A 22,900-nucleotide genomic window follows, 5' to 3' on the forward strand; every position below is an offset into this window, starting at 1 on the left:
CCTCGTCTTGGCAAGCCTAACTTTTATGGTTATTGCTGCTCTCTGTTTCCTTGATAGGCCTCCTCCTGGCTCACTCATCCCATCACCACATCCTGTTTCTTCTGAAGTTCAGAGCAAAAAGGGAGGGGGGAATTCTGTAGGAGACACCTTGGGCACAACCCTTCTCCCTTCCTTTCTTCTCTGCTCTTAGCCTACATCTTCCAGCTTCCTTCAGCAGTGCCAATCCATGCGCTTTAGCCTGCAGCTCCTGGGGACAGGGAGATCTCTCTTAGTTGCAGAGCACCACCCCTGGGAGAGCAAGCAGGCTCCATTGATGCAGAAACCGCAGCTCAAGGATTAGGTGGGCAGTGGGCACAGGACCTGGCTGCTGTATCGGAGAAGCTCAGCAAAAGCAGCCTCATGGTTATTGCTCCTTGGCTAGCATTTGCCCTGCGTTCCCTTTGGTTGTGTCCTTCTTGGTCTAGACACATACTGTACTGTGCAGACCCTGTAGCCTGGCTCCTCCGTTAGCTCTTTTGGCAAGATAGATCTTTCTGTTCCTATCAATTCATGGGCATGTGATAGGACTCGATGGAAAGTGAGGTGAGGCTAGTAATTTGACGCGACAGCTGATATTTGGCCTAGACTGCATTTCCCACTGGCCAGGGCTTAGCTTCAAAGAGCTTTTAAGAGTATTTTTAGTCCCCAGAAAATAAAAGAGAAACTAAACCTGACTCTGTGTGCTGTCGCCTCTGCATACTCGGCTATTTTTACTTCCGACAGACTCGGCCTGGGTCCAGCTTTTAAAAAAAGCTGGAATTATTTTACTTCCATTAAGAAAAAAACCCCAAAGCCTGATGTTATCAAGTCAGCAAGGGGACATCTGATCCCAAAGTTGTCAGGCAGACGTCTCTCCGAGGGGCATGTCAGAGAAGTGCAGGGAGCTCGAACAGATCAGCAGATCAGCTCTCCCACTGCAGAGGCTTGGTGCTGGCACAGACCTCTGCGAGAGCGCTTGGAACACGAGTGGCACCCACAGGACGCTGAGAAAACTGACATCTCTACCCCAGGCAGGATGCTGAGCCGAAAACTGCTGCACAAGTCCCGGTCCTGCCCTCCTCCCTGCTAGGACAGAGGGGGCTCAGGCAGGATGGGGAGCTGAGAGCGTGCTGCCGGTGAGCTGGGACTCAATCCCTGTGGTGGACACCGGGGTCAGCTCCACAGCTAGGTCAGACAGGGTGCCAGAACTCTTTTGCAGGGTCCCTCAAAAGGTAAGAGATTCAATGAACAGCAACACTTCCTTGCAACACAGAGGAGTGGGAGGAGAGGGGATGTTTCCAGCACAGATAGCCTTCATTTGTGAAGAAGCAGCTGTCAGAAAGGTAAGTTACCAAGGGGTGGTAATTCCCAAACTTTGCCCTATTCTGTTGCAACTCACCTTGTGTATGTAAGCCCTCCCTTCTTTGCTATTCTAGCAGCCCCTCCTTGCTGATACTGTCAAGAAGGGGGTTCAGGAGTGCCTGTGGTGGTGACAGTTTTGTAGAATGAGCGCTTTCTCTCCTGGGAATTCGCCAGTTGAGATCCACGTGAGAAATGGGTTTGTGCAGCAGCTGGAAGGCAACTGCTTTTTCTTGCTGCTGTCTTCTTGTCAGGCTGTGGCACCAAATCCTATGTAAGAGCCTTCAGTACAGACCAGCTGCATCTCTTTAAGTGGCTGCTGCACCTTGCAGTTAAAGCTCAGGTGGCTGCACCTTTGGTGTGAAATTTGCCCTTGGGATTGCAGTGTCTGTACCACAGCCTTGTTCCAGCCCTCTCCCTCTCACCTCCCTTCTCCTTACACTCTCTCAGTTTATATCCCTCTCCTTTTCTTCTCTGCTCAGTGCTTCCCTTCATGCTCCTTCTCTAAGCTCACCTGCTAATTTTAATGTCCTTTAGTGTCCCTCTCAGAGCTGCGTTGTAAGCAGCCTATCTTAAAATCAAGCACCAAGGAAAATCAGAGTAGAACAGCAGGCATTAACAACTCACCTGAATACCATGGCTCAGTACCAGGTCCTGATTTTTTGGCCTTCAATCTAGGTAGGACCTATTAGGCTGTGAGATTTTTGGGAAAGGGATTTTGCCATGATGCTTATGTCTGGAGTGTCACAGTCAGGGACTCGGGGGTTGAAATGCTTTTTTTTGCTGTAGCGCCCGCAGGTCTCTGCGCTCAGCAACTGGCACTGGGATGCACTACGTAGGGGTCAGCCTGTTCACCGGCGCTGCGGCTGGAGCGATGATGACAGGATAGAGCAGTGGCTCTGCAATTGCTGATTGAAAACATTTGCCTCAAGGAGTGTCACACAGGATGGGGAACAAGAAGAGGACAAACACTTGTTCAAAATTAACAAGCCAAAGTCCTTGGGCAAACAGACCTCTATCTGCTCAGTGAGGGAAGGAGGGATGGAGGGTAAATCTCTCTGCGTCTCTCTTATCTTTTTTTAATGCACTTAAGTCCTTTGTGTCCTTATAATCTGATTGAGGGTCCCTAATACTGCTGCAACCTGTGCAGCCATCCCTCTGCCAAGCGCTGGAGGATGGCATGCTTCTCCTTGGGAGAAGGAAACAAGATCCTTTGCCCATTTCCTCCCTACCCCTCCCGGTGCCCCCTCCCTGCTGCTTATCAAACTGCCCAGCAAAAGCATCCTGGAGGGCTGTGTGTCGGTGTCTCCTGGGCTGAGAACGGCTTCTCCCTGCACCAATGACCTCCTGCCCACTGGTGCCAGGGAATGGACCCCCCTGTGACCCTTCTTCTGCGAAGGTCCTGGCGAGCTGTGATTCAGGACTGAAGTCCCTCGGCCTGTTCTGGATTTCACCATAATCTTTGAACAGCGTATTCCTGACCCATTTAATTTTCACACCTAGTTACATGGTTTACTGTCAGTTCCTGAAATTTGTGTCTCCCTCTCCTCTCCTGGTTTATAGGTAGGTGTCATTCATTCAGCAGAGCATGGAATAGAGGTCTTCTTCCTTATGAAACCAAGGCACATGTATATAGAGGGAAAGTATATAGAGGTAAAGAGATCATGGATGGAAACAAAAATTACCTGCTTCATCCAGAACTTTATTAGTGTGGTTCCTCAGGGATCTCCCTAGATAATCTCAGGTTTGGGATTTCCTGGCTGCCCTTTCCTGGCTGTCCTTAATAATGCAATGACCCTTTGCCCCCACAGACCATGGCTTACAGGTAATGCCACCGAGACCTCCGTGTGGATGTTGCTACTGCCAGGGAGCTTTTGCTGTCAGGCTGTAATAGCTGAGTGCTGCTGGCCTGGTGGATGTTGGTTATTCTTGCTGTTGCGGGGCTGTTGGTACTGTCTGTCGGTCAAGCTGTTTTGGGTGCTCCAGCCGTGAAGAATATCAAAATCTAGATGTTGTGGCAAGGTTTCATGTGGTGTAAATGGGGATAGTTGTGAGCATTACAGTAAAAGTTTTCTCTTTTCCGTGACATGGCAAATGTGGCATTGAAATGCACAGTGTAAGCGACAGACACGTGCCTCTTCCTGGGGTAGAATATTTGTCAGCAGGCTGCAGGCTTTTTCAGGTGTACAAGCTGTTCAAAAAGCATCACTTCAGAACTGATTTGGAGTGTTTGCTTGTAATTGTTTGTGTTTATGCAGTGGATTGATTGCAAAATATTAATGGCTCAGTGTGATTCGTAAGTGTATCACATAATTGGTTCCTGTGATCAGGCTAGATAAACTCGTGTGTGTTTCTAAGGAAGTGTTTGTATAGTGCAAATTCAAAGTTTTATTCTATTTGAATGCTCCTACATTTATGTTGAAATTGTCTTGGGGTTTTTTTGCAATAGCTGTTTCTCCCAGGAAGGCTGAGTTACCCCAGTCTCACAAGAACTGATTACTAAAGAGCACATGGCTGGCCAGAAATAACTGACTATTGGACAGATATCTATTTTTTTCCCATAATTTGTTTTCAACATTGTATTTTGTACTAATGCAGCAGTTCAGCTGCTGTTCCTGGTCTGTTGATGCTGCGATGGTTTTTTGCGTGGTGACAGTCATTGGTGCTTCCCAGCCACTGGGAACTGTTTTCAGTGTGCTGTTTGCAGTTTGATTCACTGTATTTTGAAACAGCTGCAACAGATTCTGCAGTGTCTCCCTACTTCAGCTTTACCATTGCTTTAGCGTAGTAGAGGTTGTTCCTGTTTATTTGGGTTCTACTTTTATTACAGTTGCCTTACTTGATCAGGGCTGAAACATCTTTGTTGAATTCCTAGTTCATTATCTATTTGCTATAGGTAACTTTTCAAATATCAACAGTGAGAGGTCACAGAACATTTAACTTCTCATTTTAAGAACAATCTAAAAGCTTATTTTTATAACTGCAGGTTTGATTGACATTTAAAGTCTTTCTTTTTAAGAGCAAGATCATTTAGAGGGCATTGAGGTCTGAAGCTTTTCATTTGCCCATCAGATTTATGGCGATTCAAGAGTTTGAATGGGTTAATTTCTGTCTTCATTAATGTTTTGAATAGAAGTAAAGCTCACAGTAGCATGGTTAGTGCTGAAGGCAGTCTGGCTGGTATTATTGGGATTGCTGGGTTCAGCCGAGATCTCAAGTGTTTGGGAGAGGGAAGCTCCCTGGAGTGTGGGGAAAATCTTACTTAGAAAATGTTAGCATCTGCATGTCAAGGTTCCCTGTGGCACTAAGGAATCACGAGGATTTATCTTGTTTTACCTGCAGGTGTTCGTCTGGATCGAGTCCGTGGAGGCCGTCAGAAATACAAGAGGAGACTGGATTCTGAGAGTAGCACTTACCTGAGCTTACAGATCCCTCCCCCAGCTAAAAAGCCACGTACGTGTTGGTCTTGAGTTGTGGTCCTCTGAGCAACCACTAAGTTTCTTTTTACTGGTCTCCCAAAAGGTACAATGGAGCAGTTGTCGCTTCTGGTTCCCGTATCAGTCACCAGCACTAGGATTTATTTGTTACGATTACAGTGCAGAGGTAGGTTAGGTACGCCTAAGGTACAGCCCAGGTGCTGTATTCATTGTACCTAGGGTTAAATACCAGACCTTTCCTAGGAGATTATGTAAATCCATTTAGTGATATTCTGATCTTTTCTTGTATCTAAGTCATGTTAACAAAACTGGTCCCATGCTGATTTCTGTCTTCCATACTACCCATAGTTCTCCAAACTTTTCCACATCCCACCAACAGTTATCCATGCCTCTTCTTCCCCTCCTGGGACCCACCTGAGACAGCGGCTGACAACCTTACAGTAGTTTCCTGCTTTTGTCTTCCTTGTATAGAGCTCATTTGGCATAGGGAGATCACTACAGCTTGTGTAGCTGCAGTGTAGTCTTCTCTTGTGGCCAAAACCATTTCTGAGGTCCTATGGGCTCTGTAGACACATCTTATCCCAGGAATTTCCATCTAGAAAGGGCTGTTATGACACCTTGTGTCATGAGAGATACAACAACAGCTTCTCCTTTGAAATACGCAGTGACTAAGATCGTCTCCCATTTGCTGGTGGCTGAGCCAGAGAAGATTTATGCCATGCCTGATCCAACCATGCCGGAGAGTGACATCAAAGCCCTGACAACCCTCTGTGACCTGGCAGACAGGGAACTGGTGGTGATCATTGGCTGGGCAAAGCACATCCCAGGTAAACGGGAAATTACAAGTTAAAGCATGATCAGCAAAGGGAGCTATTATTTATCACTGTGCTTATCAGTTTTGTCTTCAGCCAGGATTTTTACACATAGTGATGGGTGGAAATGTCACAGACATCTGCTTGTGGTGGGCTCTCATTGGTAACAAGCTCCAATATAGCCTATGGTGTTGGTGCATAAATTGAGGACTGTATGTTTGTGTGCCCTGGGATTATGCAGCAGGTTTTGAGATGGTATGACAAAGTTCGTGGTTATACCTGGCATTGAGTGGCACAGAAGAGGTGCTTGGGAAGTAGCCCTTGGGATGGTACGGTGGACTTCAGTGATTTTGCACTGCATCAATATGACCTAGGCCTGTTGTGTTTATAGATCAGTAAATGTTATGGCAGTGACTGGACTAATGACAAGGCAGGTACCCACCCTGTCTGGAGTGGGTATTCTTGCCCAGACTCAGGAAAGCTTTGGACACACTGGATTAATTGCAGAACAAGTCCCATTGGGATGTTGGACATTTTCACTACTGTCAGTGAATCTCCAGGCTTCTGTGCTGACAAATACTGAGCACAATTTATTGGCAATGTGGCTGCCCTCAGAAGGCTCACTGCCTATATCCAATGAGTACCTGTACAATTGAGTGGTATTGCAAGTGTCTCACACCTGCAAGTAGGATGGACCCAGGAGCAGACATGACCCCCAGGGAGGTTCTGGGAACAAAGATTTGGACTAGGAAGGGAAAATACCCCCCATCTCTAGTTCTCCCCTGCCCCTCACCACAAAAAGATAGGTTGGATTTGGGTGTGGAGAAGGTTGGTCAGAGAACTTAGGGGATGTCCTTGGGGTTTACGTGTCTGCTTTTCAAAGGCTGCTTCAGGTGCTCACTATGAACAGCTCACTTCAGCTAGGAACAGCTCACTACCACTGTCTCCTGCCTTCTATTTCCCTTGTGTCAGGAAAATATCTGAGGCTCAGTCACAGTTTCACAGGTTTTAACCCGTATTGCACATTGTTTGTGTCTTCCACTGCATGGGTCTGTGTTCTCTTGCTTTGCTTCTTGGCTTTAAGTTTGTTCTTGTTTGGTGAAGCGTCTTAGCATGAGCGATCAGATGGTTTAGTTCTCCCATGTAATTTGTTTCTCTTTGTAGCTCCTACTTTGGCTTTTTAGTGGCTGCTTCTCTTTTTTTAAGAGGGGTATTTCTCCCGTGACTCAAGGGTTAGTGGTTTTCTGGGCTATATGGAATATGGACTGTTATGTGGTGGGATGATAAAGTCTGGAGAAACTTTTCATGACAGTGTTTCCGAGAGGTTCATCTCAGTGGTGCCCTTCTTACACAAGTTCTGCAGTATCTGCAGGGATTACACCCTCACTAGGGCTGGAATCCATCTGGGGCTGACTCATCACAAGAGGCGTTACACCGGCGATTAGGGAACTCAGCCTGGATTGCTCTATTAACCCAGTACTTGAGGTGTTAACAGGGTGGTTTTAATGCAATGCAATTAGCAGCTACGGCTGCCCAGTGAGGTGCCATCGTATGTTCTTCTAACCTTGGCTGTTTATGTTCAGACAGGGTGCCCTGCTGTAGTTCCCCAGCTTGCGGCTGTGGGATGAGCGTGGGATGCTCAGCTCTGAGTTCCTATGAAGTTTTCCATCCTACCATGGTGTTGTTATCCCAAAACAGGAGTATGGTGGAGATTACTCCTGCATTGTGAAAGGGGCTCTTCCTCTCCTTTCTGAAAGGCAGGACATACCTGTCATGATCTCAATTTTCTCTGTGTATTTCCCATTCCTACCAAAGGCCCTGCAGCACGGTAACAGCCGTCAGCCTGGCACACTTCAGACCAGCAGCAGCGTCGTACCAGGACTGCGTGTACAGGAGAGAGCTCAGGGATTGTCACACTAGGGAGCAGTACTAAGAAACAAACGTAATAAAAGACAGTTCATAAAAAGTGCAACAAAATGCCTTACAGTTCTGAAACAAGTTAGAAACATACTGAGTTAGGCAGCAAGGGGGCAGAGCAGGGCAGGGCCAGGAGGCTGCCAGTTGTCTAGATCATCCATGCCCCGTATTTCTGCTTTCCAAGGATTTTGGGCAAAACAGGACGTTGCTTCCTGTGTGCATGAGCTCTTGGACAGAGAGAGATGGAGAAAGCAACGAAAGTCACATATTCCTGCCTTGTGTTCACACTGGAATTGGTAAACAACAGCGTGACATTACAGTCGTACCAGTCCGATCCCGGGTGTCAGCACAAACTTCTGCCCCACAGAGTTTGCAAATAAAATCAGTTAAGCTTAAAGGCACTCTCCTGTGATAACAGGAAAGCATGATTTAATGGTGTTTAGCAAATGTTATTAGCTGAATAGCCTTATGAGCCATTAGCTCAAAGACACGCTTAGCCAAAGTGGAGTTGTTCCCTTCTGTACGAAGCCCCTTCCCTGTCCTCACCCTCCCCCTGTGCTAATTGTCTTTGAACAGCATCCACCTCTGCTGCACGCCTTGATGCGGGGAGACAAGACTTCTCTGGAGGGGTGACGACGAGGGCTCTCCCAGGGTAGCTGTTGTGCTGTTCTCACTAGGAAGACGATAGTACTAGCACAGAATGAAATATGGCAAGTGGAGTGACAGCAGCTGTGTCTGGAGTGGCCTCAGATCCTATAATTACATCTCCCTTTATTACCTCTGCTAATGGCCCTCCAGGATGACAGAAATGATAATAAATTAACAGATTATGAACTCCACTTGCCACAGATTATGTGACTTTTTTTTTTTAAAATTCTGGGAGCTCCCACTGCCAAACCACTGAAATAAAATTAAAAAAAATAAAATCCCACAAAATAAAAAACCTGAATGTCACATCAGCTATTGCAAATAAAGCAGCTTTCCTCAACCTGCACCTGGGAAGGAGGGTAACACACATGCAGCTCTGTGCTGGAGACCGAGGCTGCTGTTTTGGGAGCCTAGGGATAGCAGCGGAGCACTCAGCACCTTTCAGGATACGACCTGAAGAAAGCAGCAAGAAACTTATTACTAAGGGCACTTTCTGGATGCTATGCCACTGAAGAGCTCAGGAATGGAAAAGAGCTGGATTATGGCAATTCCTGGCAGCTGTAAGATGTTGAGGCAGTTGAATTTCACAACTGGAGGTTCTCCACTGTTATAAATTTATAATAGCAAGCCTGTGATTTTGGCCAGGTAAAATTAGCTTTTACCTTTCCCAATCTCATGTTTTATAGCATGAGAGACCCCAGGTTATATGATCTTCCCTTGCCTGTGCAGACTGCAATGAAACAGGCACAGTCCTCCAGCCCTTGCAATTTATGTGTGCAAACACTGGAGGAAAAGGGTCCCAGTTCTCTCAGACGTTTCAAGTCCAGGCTTGGCACCGCAGCACTCCCTCCTCACACCCACCTGCTGGAGCTGGAGTCTGTGCTACCCGAGGTGCTTTGGCAGGGGGCTTTCCAAGGCAGGTAGGGCCATTGCAGCTGGCCCTTCAGTTCTCCTTGGCACAGGGTAAAGCATGGTCTCTCCTGTGCAATTCCCACCTGCCATACCTGCCTCTGGGAAAGGGTGGCTAGCAGAGAAGCTGGATGTACAGGCTACTGCTAGAGTTAAGTCAATTTTTCTACTTTATTCTCTAGCAGAAAAATGTGAGCCACATTTAATGAGACACTGGCACAGGTTGTCCAGGGAAGCTGTGGATGCTCCCTCCCTGGCAGTGCTCAAGGCCAGGTTGGACAGGGCTTTGGGCAACCTGGTCTGGTGGAGGTGTCACTGCCCATGGCAGGGGTTGGACTGGATGAGCTTTAAGGTCCCTTCCAACCCAAACCGTTCTGTGATTCTATGATCTGTCCTGAATCATGTCTACTACATGGCTGTTTCTCAATATTTAACCAATTTCATTGGCAGACTGCAGTGAGACAATGGCATAACCCCTTTTGTAATCCAGGTGGGGAAGGCTGCATTTTGGAGCAGCACAGTACTGATTGCAGGAGGTAAGGGGCAGAAGACTCAGGCAAAGGATGAGGCACCCCTGAAGTACAGCCTGAGCAAGGGGTGGGATTTAGCAGGTGCAGGGCTATGGGAGCACAGCCTGTGCTGTACAGGAATCAATCTGACAGTCATGGGGCTGGATTTGCAGCTCTTCTCCCCAGTAACCTGGACTCCTCTTTAGCTGCTCCCTCTGGCACTCTTCCCCAATGGTTTATTGATTCTTCCCTCCCACCCACTGCTCCCCTCAGACCTTGCACACACAACACGTGACAGCTGATTGGTATCTGTTAATTAATGTGGCCTGGGGCCTCTTTTCTATTCAGTGGCCTGATAAGGGAAATTGGATGTCCAAGGGCTGCCAGGCCATTATCACCCTTTGCTTCCCCTGGCAACACAAACACAAAACATGGCGTAGTTATAAATAAATACCACTAACCCACCCTTCTGCCTTCCCTTCCCCAGCTGAGATAGTGCAGATAGAAAAAGAGAACCCACAGTCAGTCAATATAGCAATCATCAGCTCTTTTGTTAATTGCCAGCTTGATAACAAGACAAATCAAATGATCATCATGATGGCTGGCTACCTAGGCCCCAAAGCGGGGCCAAGAACTGTGAGCAGGGAGGGCTGTGGGATAAAGGAGTTCCGCTGAGCCTAGCACACAGCCAGCAGGACTGCAAGGCTCCTGGACAGAGCTCACAGGCCTCTTGGTGAGCCTGAGGGTTAATAAGTGTCTGGGGAGAAAACTGGCAGGGGAAGCTGGTGAAGCATCGCTGCCCCAGCTGAGGGATGCCTGGATGTCCCATTTTTCCGCAGCCCTAGAAACCTTTGAATGCAAGGAGCTGCCAAAAAGTACAGTCCCTGCCAGTGCCTGGATGTCCCATTCTCCCGCAGCCCTAGAAACCTTTGAATACAAGGAGCTGCCAAAAAGTACAGTCCCTGCCTGTCAGTGGCGGGCAGAAGCTGCCTAGATGGGCTGAACACACCGTGCTTGGCATCCTTGTCTGTAATGGCTGTTGCATAGTGCCTATCTCCCGTCATCTTTCGTGGTCTGGCCTTCAAGGGTACTCAGTACAGAGGAGATAACAGGCACCAGTTTCCTTCCCATGTTTTTGGTGCGGTTTTTTTTTGACCCCTCAGAGCAGACAGTGCAGCCTCTTCACTTTCTCAAGTGATCTCTAGGGCTGTCAGGGTCTCTCTCCAGGTGCTGCTTGCTCTTTCTGTATTTGAGAATTACTTGGTTTGCTACTGGGTGCTGGTTCCGTTGCTACTGGGTTTGACTGTGCTTTAGGTATTTGTAGGGCATCATAAAGGTGTTTTTGACACTGGGTAGGGCTGTTGGCTCTGAGGTGCTGAAAGCTGATGGTATGGAGCTCAGGGAGTGATGAGGAATAGAAGAGGAGTCTGTTCACAAATGTATTCAGATTTTGACTGCATTTCAGTTCTCTGTTGTGACAGGATGGTTTCTTATGTTGGCCAGAATGAGAGATTGTTCTATGCTTGTAACTCAGGCCTGTGTCTTTCCCTCCTATCCCATCACAAGCTTCCTTTTCTGCCATCTGGAGCCCTTCTTTCTCTGCTTTTTGGTCAGCTGGGGCAGGCTACAATACAAAACTACAGAGGAACAGTAAGCAGGACAATGTGGTACAAAACAGTTGCTGCTACAGAAGAAGCAGAGATCATTGGAAAGAGGTTATCATTAACCCTGGGTTGTCATAAATGCAGTTCAGGGCATCAGGACTCCTGTTTGAGATGGTGGGTGGTCATGGGAGCATAGAGTAGGGCAAGGTCCATGTGTGCTGATTGCCACAGAGGCAGGGTCATTTAGTAAGCTTATTTTCTTATTATTTTGAAAGTAGCAGGCCAATGGGGGAGATTGCTTGGGGTGAATCCCAGGGAAACTAAGGACCCCAGGCTCCCAGAGGCTTTGCCGCACACCATTTTGACCCTGCCTGTCTTTTGCCCTGCCAGGGTTCTCCAACCTCTCCCTTGGGGACCAGATGAGCCTCCTGCAGAGCGCCTGGATGGAAATCCTCATCCTGGGCATTGTGTACCGCTCCCTGCCATACGAGGACAAGCTTGTCTATGCTGAGGACTACATCATGGATGAAGAGCACTCTCGTCTGACGGGGCTGCTGGAGCTCTACCTGGCCATCCTACAGCTGGTGCGCCGCTACAAGAAGCTCAAGGTGGAAAAGGAGGAGTTTGTCACGCTCAAAGCTCTGGCTCTCGCTAACTCAGGTACAGCCCTGGCCCAGTCAGCTTTGCAGTCAGGAAGCCAAGGCCCACACTGTTACCTGGCCTGGGAGGAAACTAAAGCCAACTGCCCGAGACTGCTCTGTCTGTGCCATGCAACATCCCCAAAGGTCCTCTCTGTCCATAGAGCAGGACCTCAGCTGGAGGGCAGGGAGAATTGAGGCTTGCTGCTGCTAGAGGCTCTGGCCCTGTATGAGGGAGTGGAACCAGGCAGGAATGGGCTGGCTGCTGCTTTCTAGCAGTAGAAGAAAGGCTTTGGAGCCCTTCTCTACCAAGCTGACTCCAGCGCCATGAGTTCAGAAAAGGGGATGTGGGCCACGCTTGCATCCACCTCAGTAGTGTTGGTCAGTTACAGCAAACAGGGAAACCCTGGTCTCCATTTCAAATCCCACAAAAAGCTGTGGGATTGGAGCTGCCTGGTCCTGTTTTGGAGGTGTTCAGTGATCACAGACACTGAAGTCCCCTTTAACTGGGAGACAGTGTGGATCTGCATGGTAGAGGGTGAGACATGCTGGTAGAAGCCTGATGTTGCCTGTTCTGTTTCCTCTTGTGAAGAGGATGAGAAAGGCCAGGGCCCTCAGCCCAGTGCCTTCCACCTCGGTCTGGGGATGGCTGCAGCCCTCAATCCAGCAGGTTGTGGGAGATACAAGAGGTGCTGTGTGCTGCACTGATGTTGCACAAAAACCAGACATTTGTTCAGGAGTCCCTTCTGATAGGGAAACTGCTAAATCTACAGTGTGACGAGGGCTCCCTCTACATCCCTTGAGTCTCATTGTCTCACATCAGGTCTTGCTGAACTGCATCGTGCGGGTCACAGAATTCACCCCTGTAGACCAGCAGTGAGTCCAGTATCTGCATGTGGCTAAAGCCGCCTTCCAGAAAGACACCCAGTGTGAAGCTGGAGGAATTAATTAAAAGAGAAGGAATGTGCGTCTTTTGTGGTAGCTGACTCTAATAATTAATCATTCCCAGGTTGTTTTTTTTTAAAGACACCATATCTTTACGTCAGTTTGCCTGAGTTCAGCCTCTGGATACTGCTCTTTGTTGAGCTGTGTCCTATGACCCTAGGTCTTTTTACACCGGGCAGCTTGACACAATAAAGTTCCTGTTCGTAGTTGCATTCCATAGCTATAGATATATTATTTCAAGTGTAAGTAAGTGGTCCAGAATGCTGTGATGCAGCCCTATCCTCACTATTTTACACCATTCTTTTCCTCTTTGCCATCCGTACTTCTCAGCAGCAGCAATTTAAAATAAAAAAAGAAAGAAGTTACTTACAGCTCATTGATAAAAATGTTGAGTAGCATCTGTTGGGTTTTTTTTACTGATCCCTGTGGATTTCCACTAGAAAACTCCTCCTTCAGGGATGATTCACCACTGATAGCTACTTTCAGATCTGTCATCTAGCCAGTTACTAATCAATTGAAAGTGTGCTTTATTGATACTGCATAGTGCTAATTTTTTAATGAGAATGTCCTGTGGTGCTAAGCCAAGTGCCTTATAAAAGCCTAAGTCTATTATATCTATGCAGTTAACTTTATCAACCAAACTTGTAATCTCATCAGAGAATGAAATCAGGTTTGTTTGACAAGACCTCTGTTCTGAAGTATCATGTTGACTGGCAGTAGTTGTAATACCATCTTAATTGAACATCTCTTTTTTTATTTTTTTCCTTTGTTTTTCCCTGGTTCACATCAGGCTAACGTGGAAATTATCAGATAAGACCTAGGAAAATGTGTGCGCCGTTAGAACTTTTCCAGTCATCTTGAGTTTCTCAAAAATACCAAGACTTGTTAATCATTAATCTGCCCTAGATGGGCCTCAGCCAGCAGTTTTAGAACTCTTAAAGCCAAGTTACCCAGGGCTGCTGATTTCTGTGAAGTTTGTCCCCAACAGAGGTGTAACGTCTTCTTGCATAAACTACAGACTAAGAAGTCTTCATCATCTTCATATAACGCAGATACATAATGCTTCCTTTTTCTAAACAGGATAGAAATACTGAGGGCTTCTGTCTCTGCACTGCTATTAATAATTTAATCTTCTCCAGGTGAAAAGAGCCCCCCCACAAATGGTCATTTTTCTTCTATTTCTTAAATATTTATTAAACTTCTTTATTGTCCTTAGCCCTTCCAGCCATGGATTTTTCTCCAATGCCCTTCACTTCCCTTACCGATTTTCTGCACTTCATAACTTCTGATTCATATAAATTGCTATCTAGTTCCCTTTTTCAATTTCTCATGTATTGCTTTTTTAGCTCTAATTGCTGCCTTCACTTTGCCACTGAACCAGGATGGGCAGATGGCCAAGGCTGGCCTCTCTTATTGTGGGACGGTGGCTTTTGGCGATGCAATCAACTCTCGTTAAAGCACCGGTCTCCTGCCTGCCAGGAAGGTCACAGGATTAAACAGGGAGAAAGGCTCCTCAGAGGGACTGAGGTGCTAAGGCAGCGGTTGTGACAGGGTGAAAGGACGAGTGCCACACCGGGACATTGATCTGGCCCATGCTATGAGCACAGACACTGCAGGACCTGGGCCTTGGTGCTGTCAAGTTCCTCACAGCGCAATAGAATCAGCTCTGCTGACGGTGCTGGCTGTGCTGCCAGGACTCAGCCCAGGGTGAGCCTTACGGGACAGTGTATCCTGATACACTGAGACACTGAGAGACACTGAGCGAGGACAGAGCAGAACAGCCAGCATCATCAGCTGCTTTGGGGTTCTGCTGTGAAGAAACCAAGGTCAGGAGGCCCAGGCCAAAACATGTGGATGGGAGAAGCTATTCTGACTTCGCTGGTTTCTCCCAGGGCAGCTATGTAGGAGCATCATCCACAAAAGTCCTGCTTTGTTGTTTGTATTGAAACATATGAAAGTAAAGCATGAGATCTCACTTTTCCTGTGATTAAAGCCTCTCACAGTACACACATAAGCTAGAATAGGGCAAGTGTATTTTTTCTAACATAACCTTCACATTCAACCTTCACATTCTTTAATATAAGTTGTTAGTGTATTTTTGATGTGGAGCAAACTTGCAGAGCTTGCACGTATGTGCTTGCATGCAAACAACTGATTCCTAACACGGCAGGAACGCAGCCTACCTCTGGGCCAGGCTGAGACAGAGGGCTCAGAGACAGAGTTTGAAGCTGAGCACTCAGATTAGCACTTGCACTGCCTAGACCTGCTTTCTGCCTTGCCTCCCATATATAAAGAAATTCCTGCATTTCCCCTGTCGCTGCTGGGTGTAAGAGTTCATGCCTCCCAGCTTCTAGGGACTTTCCTCTCTTCCATGCAACCTGGTGTACATTGACCCTTTGTTTCTTGCAATTAAAACAAATGAAAACAGAAGTGAGAGCTCACTGCCTCCTCACTAGAGGAGAAGCTGACATTAGGCCAACCTTGCCAGAGCTGTGGCTGATCTCTGGGTCCTCAGTGTAATGCACCAAGGACACGCCTGGCAAAGACAACTCCAGTGAACTCTGTCTTTAGTGAGTGCATTTTAGAGAGCTGAGAAATGATTTCTCAATGCAAGGTGTCCGGTCTCACACCTGCCCTGTACTCCACGCCAGCAGTGCTGGGGAAGGGCTCCTGCCTTCCAGGCCAGCTGACCCTCGGGGACATGGTCAGGCAGCCTCCCTTCACCCCAGTGCTCTGACAGCTGTAAAAATTCATAGCTATTGATTTTGTAATTAACAGTTTATCAATGCCATTGACACCAGCTCACTGATGGATTGCAAGGAAATTAATCCTGCAATGTTATTTTATTTTTTGCAGTCAGCTGCCAATTTTGAGCTTCTTTCAGCAAAGGAGGGAGAGGTGGGGGGGTAGGGTAGGCTTTGATCTTTATTTCCCCAGTTCCTCTCCCTGTATACGTGTAGTTAGTTAGTGCTATTAAGTCTCCTCACCATGCAGAAGTTAGGTACCAGAAAGGCACGGCTTTGGGATTCTATTACACAGCAGCATCAGCACCTAAAAACAGAGCACCCGCTTTGACCTGAAGCATGGCTCATTGCCTGGTGCTTCTAGCACCCGCTCAGATCTGCAAACTCTGATGGGCTGTGATCACTTCTCCCCGTTGTGCCCTTAGCCAGAAGGGCATTACACAGAAAAGCTCCAGCTCCTGCTGCTTCCAGGCTCCAAAATGACCTTTGCAACTTGGCAGGAACCAAATCCCACTCACTTCTCCTGGATGATGCATGGAAATTTTCCAGAGGTGCCGCTTGGCTGGGAGAAGTTGCCAGACTTGCGTGGCAACATGATTCTCCCTCCCTACTTTTCAGAATCCACCTCTGTGGCTAGCTCAGGTCACTGGAGACTGACCAGCCCGTCTCTGAGCTGCTTTGCCTGGTCGTTTGGATACAGAAAGCAAATGCAGCAAGGACAATGCTTCCTCAGTAGGCTTCTTATGGAAATAAAACTCTTTAATATCCTCTAATTAGTGCATTCCTTCTAAACAGCTTCTTTAACAGCTTTCTCACTAGATGTAATATTTTCCCAACTGTTGTAATACTTTATAAACCGTGCATCATAAATAGCATTTACCATACATGAATCTTATGAAATTCAGTCTCTATGTTACACTCTCCGTAGAGATGACACATATTTCTAGAGATATTTTAGTGCTTCAGCCAGCTTTCTTGCCCTTCACTGCTGTCACACTGAGGATGCCATGGCCTCACATTTGTGTTGTATGTGTGTGTGTGGGCTGAGCCAGAGCACTGCCCCACCGCAAAGCCCAGCTGCAGTGGCAGGCAGTGCAACTACACATGTGCACGTGTGCTTACTGTAGTGTCCCTTTGCTGCTGGCTCTGGATTCATTGCCCTGTGGCAGGAATCTTTATCAATGGGTTCAGTATCGATTAAAAGTCTCTGAACAATGAAGACAAGGGAGCGGTGTCTCCAGCTCTGTCAGGGTTGTAAGAAGCAAGTATCAGCAGGATGAAAAGGAGAACAAAAACCTCCAGTGATGCCTGGTTAGCTTCTCTGATCTCACCTCTCTGCTCTTGTGCTGCCCTCTGTCACCGTGACTCACCCACAGGTTCAGCAGCCTGTGTTCAACCTCCCCCACGGGTTCACCAGCCTGTGTTCAACTCGGGTTCCCTCACTCGACTCTGGGCTGGGTCACTAGCAGCTGCCTTTGCCTCAGAAACACACCAGGGAGCTGTGCTGGCCTCACAGACCCTGCTAGCCCCTCCGGCAGCTTGTAGAAATCCCCATGGCAGCCCAAGGGAAGAGGCCTTGCCTGGCAAGGCAGGAAACTCCCCAAGCAGCTGCTGACAGTGACTGAGAACGGGGCACATGCACAAAGGTGGGGCTGGCAGCACCCCTGGGCACGCTGGCTGTGACCTACTGGGGCTTTTCTGTCTTGCTGACACCCTGAGCAGCTGCATGGCAATTAGGCACTTTAGACAGATGAAGCGCTATAGCAGTGTTAATTATTCTTAATGAGATTGCTCCCAAGCGGCAGCACAGCAGCTGCTGCCCCTTGCAGGGTGACTCTCCCCATAAGGAGCGTGGAGGGCAAGTGAACGTGCAAGGCACAAAGGGCCCCGGCTGACCCCTGCGCAGCCTTGGGGTGGCTGGCAAAAACGGACAGCACACGGGGCACAAGGTGTCACCTACCCCAGGCTGCCTCACTGCTAGGGACAGCTCATGTGGCTGATGCTGAACTTCACAGCAGCAGCACCAACACCTGCCAGCAGGGTTTTCTTTTTTCCCCTTAAGAAACAAAACAAAACAACAACAGCAACACCTCACCCCTCCCCCCGAAAAAAAAAAACCAAATCAAAAAGGCAAACCACACCAAAAAAACCCACAAAAACCAGAAAGGAATGAAAAGGAAAGCAAGTGTCTTTAGCTTCAGGACCATAAAGGATTCCCTTACTCATTTCTGACTTGCCCGTTTGCTGTCTTTTCTCCCTCCCTCCAGACTCCATGCACATAGAGGACATGGATGCAGTGCAGAAACTCCAGGACCTTCTCCACGAAGCCCTGCAGGACTACGAGCTGAGTCAGCGCAACGAGGAGCCCCGGCGAGCAGGCAAGCTGCTCCTGACCTTGCCCCTTCTGCGGCAGACGGCCGCCAAAGCTGTGCAGCACTTCTACAGCATCAAACTGCAGGGCAAGGTTCCCATGCATAAACTCTTCCTAGAAATGCTAGAGGCAAAGGTCTGACAGCCCCAGCGCCAGCCGACAGTGGCCGGGGGACAAACTAGAAACAAAGATGCAGACAACGGAGCAATCCAAACAGCAGCAGCAGCCACCGCCGGCTTTTATCTCCAATCATTTATTATGGAAGAATTATTTCATGTCTATCTGTCGGCGTGACTGCAGAATCTCGTGTACAGGAGGGGGGAAACTCTTTTAATCAGTCACTTGTTTCTCTTTTTTTTTTTGTTTGTTTGTTTTCTCTGTGGGAAATACCAGAATATGCTCTTGCACTTGTTGAGGCGGTCGCTGGGGCTCAGCCCCTCAGAGCACTGATGCTCTCAGCGCTGTCCAGGCCGCCTGCTCCCCAGCTCCCTCTGCCAGTGCTGGAGGGGGAGTGGGGACAGAAGCAGGAAGAGAGGAAGAATAGAGTCAATATAAATTTAAATATAATCTGCTGGTGTTGTGAGGGGTGAGATAGAAAGGGAAGCAGCCAGGGTCCATCTTTTTGTCACCTTTCTAGCTCTAACCATAGAGCAGATGCTCGGTTGGAGAAGAGCACTGCTGGACCTCTCCTGATTCAAACAGCTGCCTCCCAGGCTCCTCCAACAGCAGCGAACACTTGTACATACAGGCCCCACTTCTTACCGGGAACGATGCTCCTAACTGTGTAAGATATTCTGCGACCTTGTACAGTGTGTCATGACGCCTGGCTAGTCCCTCCCGTGTACAATCCCTGCAGGCCCCTGAAGAGGTAGGATGTGTGACCCTGAGAGAATGCAAGTCTCCCTTCCCAAATGGTAAGAAGAAGAGAAAAGAGCCTGATGTTATGCTTCAGAAGTGGGTTGACTTGATAATCTCTGCATCCTCTCCTATGTGGTGCTAACTACAGTTCTTCCACACTTCTCACCCCGTAGTGTATCAAACCTGCCTCTTCAGCTCAGCTGAGTGCCATTCCCCACGTGTTCCTTGTGGCAGAGAACACAAGGCTTTATCTGCATGGTTACTGCCCAAGTATAAATACACCCCCAAACAGGGCTTTCCTAGACTTCATTAAAGTGATAGCTCTTTGCCTCCACAGAGACTTAGGCTTATTGCCAAATGCTAGTTAGGAATCAAGGGCACTGCTTTTTTTGGAAGGAGGCAGCTCTTGAGCCTGAGAGATTGCTTTTTTTTATTGTGGCAGCCTAGGGAAATAAATTAGAGGGTGGCATGAAACCCCTGATATCCCAACTACTGTCTTCCCCTGCCTCAGCCCATTATCCTCAACAGCAGCAAAAGAGCTAGCATAGATCATGCCTGAGTCTGGTAAGATGTTCTCTTGCTGATGCAAAAGCAAATAATACCTGACCTTGGGGTGGCAGGAGAAGAAGTGGGGGGATTGTTTTAGTCCTCTCACGTAACCAGGTTCCTGCTGTCTCCAAGCCCTGGTTTAGATCTGCTGCCTAAGCCATAACTGTTGCATTTCCGGTAGCCAGAGAGGAATGTGGTTGACTGACAAAACTGGTTGTTGGCATTCTCTGAGATTTTATTTTCTAGGTCACTTAGTTTTGAGCCAGCTTGAGCCAATGAAGCCTGAATGTATGGTCTGTTTTGTGGTCAGCAGCACGGCAGTAGAGGTGAGAAAAAAGCCCCTGATCTACATCTGGGACACCAGTAGCTCTGTTGCCCATCTCCCCGTCAAGCTTCCAGCCCTTCCTGGCAAGCCCAGGAGAAAGGTGGCATGGCAGAGGAGTAACTTGCCCCAGCAGTAAGCCTTCCAAACCAGGGCTGAGGTGTGTGATCAGGGAGACGCTGGCTGCTTGTTTTCTACTGGAGCAGAATGTGTGACAGTGTAACACCGACAGTGTGTGTGTCAGTGCTGCAGAACAGTGCCCAGGCTAGCTCAGAGGCTGGGGATGCTTCACTGATGCTGCCTCTCAGCTCTTGTAGCCAGCCTGCTCCTGGTACTTGAGTCAGTTCAGTTCCATCTCCTTTGAGTTCTCCCTACACTACACAGTTGTAGCTACTCTCACTCATTTTGTACTCTCTTGGTAAAGTCATTCAGTCTTGCTTCAGGCACATTAGTAAACCAACAGAGACCTAGGGGGCAGAAGGCACGTGGGAGCTGGGACTGCTTCTACGCTCACAGCGGCAGCAATTACCCAGTGGCCTTGTGCTTTGAACAGATACTTGTGCTTCTCTTCCCAGCTCCCTCCCAGAGGGAGAAAATGAGAGGCTTTCGGTTGTGCTCATGATCCCTGTACCCATCTGTGACTGAGAAGGACCAAAGTGAAATGCACACCACCACTGCAGAGCCAGCTTGCCATGTGCTGCACCCTGGCAGCCCCTTCTGGCTGTGGCACAAACGCTGTCACAAGCACGCTGGGCTGTGCTAGCGCCTGCTAGTTTGACTCACTTGACCACTGTTGCTTCCCTGCCAAGTCTCACCCACCTCATTGTGTCCCAACCTGCTGTGCAAAGGTAGCTGTCCCCCTCTCCAAAAAAAGGCTCTTCTAGCTTTGTTGTATTTGAATGTTTCTGCTTTCCAGAGCAGGGTGGGAGAACTGTCTACAAAACACGATTATGAAGAGCTGCTGAGTTAACTTCTAGCCCACAGAGACTGCTGGCTGTTTAGAGTAAGGCCATGGTACAGAGGCAGCTCCTGCCTTGGCAGAACAATATAAAGATACCAAATGCATTTTTTTTCCCAGGATCTTCTTTCTCCATTACAGCTGCATAACCATGGACCCCATCTGAATAACCCCCATTGCTTGAAGATAATACACCTGAAAATGCTTGTAGTGCTTCTGAAATAGGATGGGGACTGAACCAGACAGTAATTAGCATCTATTAATCTCTTTAAGCAAGGAATGCAAACTCTTCCCCAGGACCTGGGACAGAAACACCTGTCTAGGCTTAACCCTTAAAAGGTTTGTGCCATCTTAAATTGGGAACCAGGTCAGGTCTCTTGAGCGCTGCAGAGCAGTGCAGGAATCACACACACCTGCTCCCAGTTCCTCTGATCTGTGCATTGCTGGTACTGCCACGCTGCCACAACTGAGGAGTGTGTCCAGCTACACAGTGAGCTGGGCTTGCAGAGAAGGAGGGTGATATCTTGGTGTAGTCCCCTCAGTGCACTTTGAAGTAGGAAATGGGGCTCCAGCTACTGCTTAGGTCTTTGAACACTCACAGTCTCTCACAAAAAGGTCTGGGGATGTGAGAGTTGAGACATGAACTAGGAAATGGGTTCTGGGTCAGTGCTCTTTATGCCGTTCATTTGTAATTTAGGAGTCACAGAGTCAGTGCCATACGGCTGTCCTTCTGCATGAGGCAAAAGAGGATGGAGCCTGAGCCTTGGGACACAAATGGGCTCAATGACTTAAAGCAAAGCTGCAGAGGTAAGTGTTGCAGTGACAGTGGAAAAGCATGAAACCCGTGTACATCAGCTATGGTAAAAGCAGCTCCAGCCCCTGATTTGCATGTGCGGATAGCAGAAACCACACACCCGTCAGCTGCTGCAAAAGGCAAATCTTCCCTGGTGACCAGCTCTTCTGTTTTGGGCACATTCTTCTCTGGGAACAGCGGTGTCTGGCCTGTAATGCAAAATAAATTTCATAGGGATCAATTAAAAGGAAAGGTAAAATACCACACAGGATTAGGTTTCTGGGGAAACTTGGGCATTACACCTCGCAGCAAAACTGTGAAGCTATACGAAACTCTCCCACAACAATCAGAACCTTGCAGTATTGCTCATGCTAAGGGGGCATTATTTTTCTCTTTGTAAGCTGTCATTTTTTTTTAAACTATTACAAATATATAAAATAAAACATGCTGCACCAGAGACATGTAAGCAGCTATTAGAGGGGAAAGTCATTGAGAAAGACCCTAGAATGTAACTTGTTGAGCTTATATTACCAATCGGAGCTGAGAAGAAGAGCTTCCACGTTGCATCCACAAGCTGTAATCAATCATACGGCCGAGCGCCACTCTGTTGTTCTTGTGGCTGGGTTATATGGAGAAGCCAGAGTGAGAGAGGCTGTGAGAATGATGCAGGGAGTTATAGACAGTCAGTGAAATAAACAGTATCATCTACTTAACTATTATCTGCTCCTAAAAAAGAAAAAAGAAAAACCTGTTAAATAAATTGTATTCTTGTGGTACAGGTCATTTCAAACAAAACAAGAAATAAAACACAGAAATGTAAAAACTAACCCAGACAGAGTAATGTTTGTTGTGCTCAGGAGCTGCTCTGTGCTGTCCATCAGGATGCCCATAGCCCCATGGAAGAGGCTGGGGTGGGGGAAGGCACGATTTGCGCATGTTGTGGAATGGGAGGAGAGCCCCTCTCACTAAGAAACACTCATTTGGTGATTTCCCATATCCAGGAAAAAAACTGGTTTTGCTTTTGAGTTTTTCTGAGATGAGCTTTGCTGAGGACTGGGCTGACAGACGCTGTTGTCGGTCTTTGCCATGGGCTGGTGTGTTTCTTCCACTCACCCATTTCCTCCCCACATTCTGCACATCACTGGTGCAAGGAATAAACATGAGCTGGTGATGAAAAAGGCTTGAAATTGTTCCAGTGAAAAAACAAAATCTCCAATCATAAAATAGACCACTGGCTTAGACCCAGCAGTGACATCAGGAGCATTGGAAGCGTTACAGCAGCTGCACAGGGCTTATGAAGTGGGTGCAAGTGCTGAAGTCATGGTGTTTGCATTGATCTGGTGGCCAGGCGGTGCAGGAGGGCAAGCTCATGTCTGCTTGAGAGAGCAGAAGGAAACATGCTGTGGTAATTGGGGCAGAGACGGGAGAATCACAGATCACAGAGTGTCAGGAGTTGGAAGGGACCTGGAAAGCTCCCCCAGTGCAACCCCTGCCACAGCAGGATCACCA

At 47.9% G+C, this 22,900-nt stretch overlaps 1 protein-coding gene across 3 annotated transcripts in view; it reads left to right on the forward strand.

Moving 5' to 3' along the window:
- ESRRB (estrogen-related receptor beta) overlaps positions 1-18,052 on the forward strand; it is a 39,240-nt gene extending 21,188 nt beyond the window's left edge. For 2 of the 3 annotated variants that reach the window (XM_010183727.1, XM_010183725.1), the window contains 4 exons: positions 4,720-4,830; positions 5,480-5,641; positions 11,604-11,873; positions 17,808-18,052. In XM_010183727.1, the coding sequence (XP_010182029.1) occupies positions 4,720-4,830; positions 5,480-5,641; positions 11,604-11,873; positions 17,808-18,052 (788 nt within the window). Of the gene's footprint in view, positions 1-4,719; positions 4,831-5,458; positions 5,642-11,603; positions 11,874-17,807 lie in introns of all 3 variants that reach the window. The other variant, XM_010183726.1, reaches the window with a different exon arrangement.
- The last annotated feature ends 4,848 nt before the right edge of the window (positions 18,053-22,900 follow it).

The sequence above is a fragment of the Mesitornis unicolor genome, unplaced genomic scaffold (assembly GCF_000695765.1).
Source record: "Mesitornis unicolor isolate BGI_N332 unplaced genomic scaffold, ASM69576v1 scaffold17544, whole genome shotgun sequence".
Taxonomy (NCBI): Eukaryota; Metazoa; Chordata; class Aves; order Mesitornithiformes; family Mesitornithidae; genus Mesitornis; species Mesitornis unicolor.